General features: G+C 39.6%; 1 protein-coding gene across 1 annotated transcript; it reads right to left on the reverse strand.

The window, feature by feature from the left end:
- Nucleotides 1-804: 804 nt before the first annotated feature.
- On the reverse strand, nt 805-6,462 carry LOC137588999 (protein FAM180A). The gene is made up of 3 exons (XM_068306346.1): nt 6,387-6,462; nt 1,443-1,540; nt 805-1,134 (listed from the first exon to the last, which is right to left on the reverse strand). Exons 1-3 carry the CDS (start codon nt 6,460-6,462, stop codon nt 805-807), a joined length of 504 nt encoding a protein of 167 aa, XP_068162447.1.
- Between the last annotated feature and the right edge of the window lie 217 nt (nt 6,463-6,679).

A 6,679-nucleotide genomic window follows, 5' to 3' on the forward strand; every position in this document is an offset into this window, starting at 1 on the left:
AGCTCAGTGGGACACGTTTGATTAATGAGGCCATGCTGTGGTAAAAACAAGCACTGACACTTTGCTGTTATTGTATATTTTCCTGTATGAATGAGTGAGTGGGGTTATGCATCCAAATCTGCTTTACATGTGATATTCTGTGATAGGAATAATCTCACATATGCTGTTCTATATTCAACCTTCCTCAAGCAAATGTTTTCTGAGTTCAACTTGTAGATGTGACTTTATTATTATCACAAGTTTTTAGTTTGTCACCCGCTGTCATATTCTTCATAATACCCACTGAGCCAAGTGGACAGATTTGGCAGAGAATAGATATTTTGGGGATCTGTTCCGAGTTGTACTAATTAGTTATGTGAACATCACGCATTTGGGATTTTTCTCTTTTTTTTCAGACGTGAGACACTTGGGGGGGGGGTATTAATACGGACTTCAGTTCTCAAGACTACAAATTAAGATGTTGAGACAGACAGAAAATATTAAGTGTTGTCATGTGCTGCAAGTTCTGATTCGCCCTCAAAGAATGGCATAAAAGCTTTGATGAAGATGAGTAAGATGACTTCATACCAGTGGTCGTAATTCATCAGGCGGCTTCCTTTAGTGGTTTACAGCCTGTCAGGGTCTAAGATTCATAAATTGTACTCTGTATGACAGTAAATGAAATTACTTTATTATATTTAATGTGTTCTTATTCTTTCTCTAGTCTCTCCAGATCGAAATAAAAGCTTGAATTTTACCTTGAAAGCTTTGGTAAATAAATCAGCAATGGTGTTGTATATACTGCACAAAGATACAAACAATGCCTCAAGAGATTTTGAGGTCATTTTCAATTGCCGTGGCCAGTTTCATCACAATGTCCATCCATACCACTCTCTGATACTGGTTGCCGACGCGAGCTAGCGTCTGGGCAGAGTACACCAGGGTCAGCACCGTCCGCTCAAAGTCCAACCAGCTGAGAGGCCGCCGGCGCTCCGCCAGCTTTGCTGCCAAACGCCGAATGTCAGAGAGCTTCTTGGGCAGTATGTCTTCACAGATGACCTCTAGCTCCTTCACGCTCCTCAGGGAGGTCAGTTCCTCATCCGGGATCAGCATGGTGTGCCCAGCACTGTGGATCTGCATCCCAGCTAGCAGGATCTGGGACACATGTCAACCTACATTTGGTCCCACTTTATCATGCATCTAATATACACTTGAGAAAAATACTGTACACTTTAGTCCTTATAGAGTGAGGTGAAGACGGTATTTTAATAATCATCCTTTTCATTATTGTCTGTAAAACACTATTTTTCTGCTTTTAATCAGTGTTTCTTAGAGCTTTTGGTACTGACAGACTAGCCACAAATTCTAGACTTGGAGAGAGTTTCTGAACATTCTCAACATATTTTAAATCATTTCCAGCGAAAGTCGGCTGGGGTGTTAACTATCCTAGCACATAAACTGACCTCAAAAAGCAGGCTGACATCTCCCACCGAACGTTGGAATGTGGGGCTGATCAGCCAGTGTGTCCCACGCTTTATCCTATATACAGATGGATACAGACCTAGAACACACAAGAGCAGGAAATTGGATTAAAGGATCGCCCTCGTGTTTGAGAAATTAGGCAGAACGTTATCGGTCGTGGCACGCACATGTGTGGGCCAGAGTCAGAGCAAACACAGATTCATTACTGCTTAAATATTATGCAAGTGATGATAGAATTTGGCACCAGCTGTGCAGAGGGTAATTGGTCTTTGACTCGAGCCACAGGTGCTCCTATATTTACAATTGGCAGTGGTTGGTGCATCCAGAGGTGAGATGTCTTATCTCACAGAAAGGACGGTGCTGCTGAGCTCAACTGTTAACATTTCAAAGTGTCAGCCTGTCCGTGCCGCACACCAGGGATGCCATAATTTCTGCATACAGGGCCAGAATGGAACCATCTCTCTCACCTGATGAAGTTTTCAAATTCTAACGGAAGTGACTGGAGGCAGTTTAACACAGTCACAAAACTGTTGCCTAAAGGTTGCATCTCAATAATGCGGGGGATTCGCAGTTGGGTTTTTATTCACAATACGTCTGAGTACATCTATGTAACAGCTTTTATTAAAGGAATAAGTTTTTGTTTTGGTCTCCATCAGCACTCTTTGCTTGGAAATACGTTCAATGAAATATAACAACTTACCACGTTTGCTTTCACTTTAATCTTCGATTTGATTTGACAGCTAGTTATATGGTATCGCTCTCAAGAGGATGAAAAGTAACCCAATATACAATTTTCCCCATTCTGTATCGTTTCTATTTACAACCACACACAGACTCAATTGATTTGTTCATACCACAATGTCCTTTAATGCATGACAACATTGGTTTTGGTGAAGTGAGAAGCCAAGTTAATTAGAGTTTAAGGGGGGGTGGAGGGATTCACAGCATAATGGAACAAGTTAAAACTTTCTCAGAGTGTCTCCAGACTTCTCATTCTCTCTTTTCAGTTGCCATCCAGAGTTTTGTGTAACATGTGAGACAACACACAGATTTTAATGAGGTATACAGTATAAACACTAAGCCTCATCAATTGCTTGGGTGACTACCAGGCACATTCCAAGCATTGTTTAAGCATTCTAGCAACAATTCAGATTGTAAAGATTCTCTAAATCATGCTGCTGTGAGAGAATAATAAAGCCCCAAACTTGACTCCACTTTGAACTCAACATTATCTTGAACTTCTCACTCCTCAAACCCGCCTCTGTCAACACAACCACAGCCAGGTTTGTAGACATATTGAGGTTTCCAAACGCGGTCACACAATATTCATGAGTGCATTCCTTAGCGAGCAATGTGTTTGATTTTGTGGCCGAGAGTCAGATGAGTTGGACAACGCCACACTCATGCTGACATGCTAAATGTATAGCTGAGCTTTGGCATTTCTATTAGGTTGTAGACAGGAGTCAGTTAGCTTAGCTTAGCATGCAGACTGTAAGTGGCAGAATAAGAAGGCCAGGCTCATAAAATAAATACAAATCCACTACTTGTTGCTTTTATGCTTAACATTTTGTAGATTATACAAAATGGATCCAACTTGTTATTAATGTTAAAGTTTTGTTCCCTTTGGATTGAAGCTAAGTCATTGTTTTCCCCTGAGTTAAACAAATGTAGCTTCGTATTTTTGTAGCCCATCATAATTGGGATCTTAATGTAAAAATGTAATCTAAGCTTTTGTGCTAACATGCTTAAGATGATCGTGTGTCTCCTGTGTGTGTTCCAGGCTTTATCCTAAATTAACTACTGGTCTCCTTTCTCCAACTGTACACACAGATAGTTACTGAATGGACACTTCAGCTTCAGATGGGGTTTTGTCAATATAAACAAAACAACACTCAGGGGATGGTATATTCATTATAACAAGGGTTATGTTACAAAGACATGGAGGAACTGCAGGGAAATAATAGCTTTGAGGCAAACCCAACGCTGATTTACATTTACAAAGTAAATAAATGTAAATTTGTGATTTACATAAAAGTTCTCTGAGAATCTCAGTCAATGTTTGCTGTGATGCACCACAGTATAACTGGTAGTTCTTTTTTTCATCTTTCACATTCATCTTACCCAGATGAGTAAGAGAAAAACAAAGCTACCTGTCCGCAAAAGTTTTTGGGGACAGGTTGTTTTGGCTGCTGAACGATGGTCAGAGCTGGATGGGGTTTGATCGGCTCTGGTGGGCAAGTATGACAACCACGTATTGTATGGAGACAAGACAGCTGATCATTACTCCCTTGGCTGATTGCTGTTCTGGGCCTGGCTGTGTGCATATACTGCTTGATAACAAAATAAACCCTATCAACATTTTATAGTCTGTTCCCTCAGTCTTAATTAGATAACCACGGGTAACTATAAACTCTATATGGATATTGCTATGCTCATATTGCTATGCTTAAGCAAAAATCTGTCTGCAGGGAAATTAAAGCCTCTTGTCAGTGGCCGCTGCCACTGACAAGAGGCTAAGAGTCTGCGCTAGCCTTAGTTCACGTGAATGTGAACTAAGGCTAGCGCAGACCCCTGGAGACTGTAGCTAGCTGTCACTCCAGTTTGAATTGCGTCTAAACACTGAAAGCAACAGAGCAAATTTCTAATTTGCTATTGCCTAGAGGACCCATCTATTGTTTTAGTGTTGGCTGGAATCATAAAGTGAAATGGAACAGACAATCAGAGATCAGACTTCTTTCGGTGGATACACCCAGTGAGTAATGAATCCTAAATAACCTCCACTGGGTCACCACAGACGCGCCGCTGGACTTTGATTGTTGATCGTATTAAAATATATCCATTATATGTTCATCACCTCGAATGGCATTGCATCTACATTTATGTTATTTTCATCCACTTCTGTAATGGATACCAGGCATTAAGGTTGTGATATTATCACAAAAAAAAGTAGTACACTACATTGCCTTTTCTCTGCTATAGCACGAATGCCCAATTAGCTAGAAAGATCACTGTGTCTATGCCTAGTTTTAATGTCTTAAATTTACCTGCTGCTCTAAGCCTTTCATTCCCTATGTCCTCATCCAGTTCTCTGAACAATCAGTGCTCGGATGGCCAGGTTTCCCCAGTGCTATTATGCACAGGCAGGGAACTTGTAATCTCCCGCTAACTGCTTCCAGAGAGATGAGGGAACAACAAAGGTCCATTAATTAGCAGGGCTAAATGGTATCTTTGCTGGAAGGATTTCATGAAGTGTGTGTTCTTGTGTGTGTGGGTGAGTGAAAGGAGAGAAAGAGAGGGAGAGGGACAGAGAGAGAAAAAGAGACAGAAAGATTTTTTTTATTTTAATTCACAGAAAACAAATTAACAAATTAATCACACTCATACAAAACTAAAACTCACACAAAAGATTCACACAAAAAGAATTTCACATACAAAATAAACAAATAATAGAAAAAAAATAGCCTAAATAAATATTGTATAATAAATTAAATCAAACAAGGACCAATCACAGGCTTGTCACTGAACACAGAACACAATACATTTTTGAGACACCACAAGTTCTTAAAAGTTTCCAAATCGTTCATTGATCTGTAGTAATTAAAATCAATCATGATTCATGTTTGGACCATTCTCTTCAAAATGACTTCCGCTTTGCTGTCCGAATAGCCTTCAATCTTTTTTTTTTTCTACTCAAATACACTGCCATTTTTGTTTGGCCCAGAAGGAAGTTTAAAATCTGCCATTCCATTTTTAAAAAAAAATTTCCTGCTTTTAAAACCGATTGTGTAGACCTGTTTGTTAAAAACAAGACCAAACGAGAGAAAGACTCTCTCTAAAAGCAGGAACAGGTTTTCAAGCTTCTCACAGTCCAGGACACAGTGGAAAACAGTTTCTCTGTGAGAAAAGAATGGACATTTTTCAGACACGTTTCTGAATTTCCTTATATAAAATGTTTAAAAAAGCCACTCTATCTGTGCCTTCAGTTGTAGCATACACACAGATAAAAACCAACGTCTTCCTTTTAACTGTTGCTTGTACTTTTGAAATGTGACCCGACATGATGTCTTCCACTACAACAGAGCAAGGTTTAAAAGCACAACATGAGCCATGTTATCAAAGTTGTCCTCTCTGAACATGAGCATGATGTTCAGCTCTTCATGGGTCTGAGAGAGAGAGAGGCAACAACTTAAAATAAAATGGATGTTTGGATGTCTCTAACTGTTAAAAGAGGGTGAGACAAAGCTATGAGAAGCTTAGTTGCAATAAAGTCACTTGAGTGTCATCAGAGAACACAGATGGGACTGTGGATATTATTTTGCTGATAAATAGATGGGCTAATGGTCTTCTTTAGTTTCCACTCCCCATATACTAGTATTACTGTTGTTTATGTAAGATTACCATTTCAACACCTTCACATAATAAGACTTTCTAAAGGTTAGTGTGCACATGTTTTTAAACTCTAAATCTGCTGATTTCTAATATAACTTGAAATATTACATCATGGACACCAATGCCTTGGTGGGGAGAAAGCTATTGTAAAACAGGTTTGCGCTACAACATGGAGACAAAACAACACAACAATGTATAGTCAAAGAGCTTCTTTCTACTAACCAATCTTAGCATTGTGGGATTTATATAAATATTCAGAGCCATGCAAGTCTTGAGAAAGGAATTTCCTCAGCAAGTGGATCCAGTGTCAACAGACGAGTCAACCGATCTGTTGCAGTGATTCCAATATTTCTAGAAAATTCTTTCTCAAACACACACACTCACGCACACAGATGCAAACCAAGATTGTAAGATTATAAATGTGTATATAATAGGCTTTTGTCTGTGAATATACATATACATACAGTATATACAGTATGTATATATGAGACATTCAAATTGGCTGATGTTGCATGAGTCTTTTATGAGTCCCTTACCTTTCCTATCGTGCTGAGCGGCTGCAAGGTAGACGGACAGGTAAATGGCGATGACAGGAGCCCATCTTCGTGTCATAGTGGTCACCCCCACACACTCACACAACTCAACACTCACAAATGAACACAACGGCAGTGCTTTGGCATTTCATATGCACTACTTTCATTTTCAGGATCATTTTTTCTTTAACTTTTCATTTGCCTCCACCCTCCATCCCTCCTCTCTCTCTATTTTCTTTCCTTTTTTCTGAGTGTGTATTCTCTGCTCACCACAGGCTGCCTGGTGTCTCATCTGG

This window comes from Antennarius striatus, chromosome 22, assembly GCF_040054535.1.
Source record: "Antennarius striatus isolate MH-2024 chromosome 22, ASM4005453v1, whole genome shotgun sequence".
NCBI lineage: Eukaryota > Metazoa > Chordata > Actinopteri > Lophiiformes > Antennariidae > Antennarius > Antennarius striatus.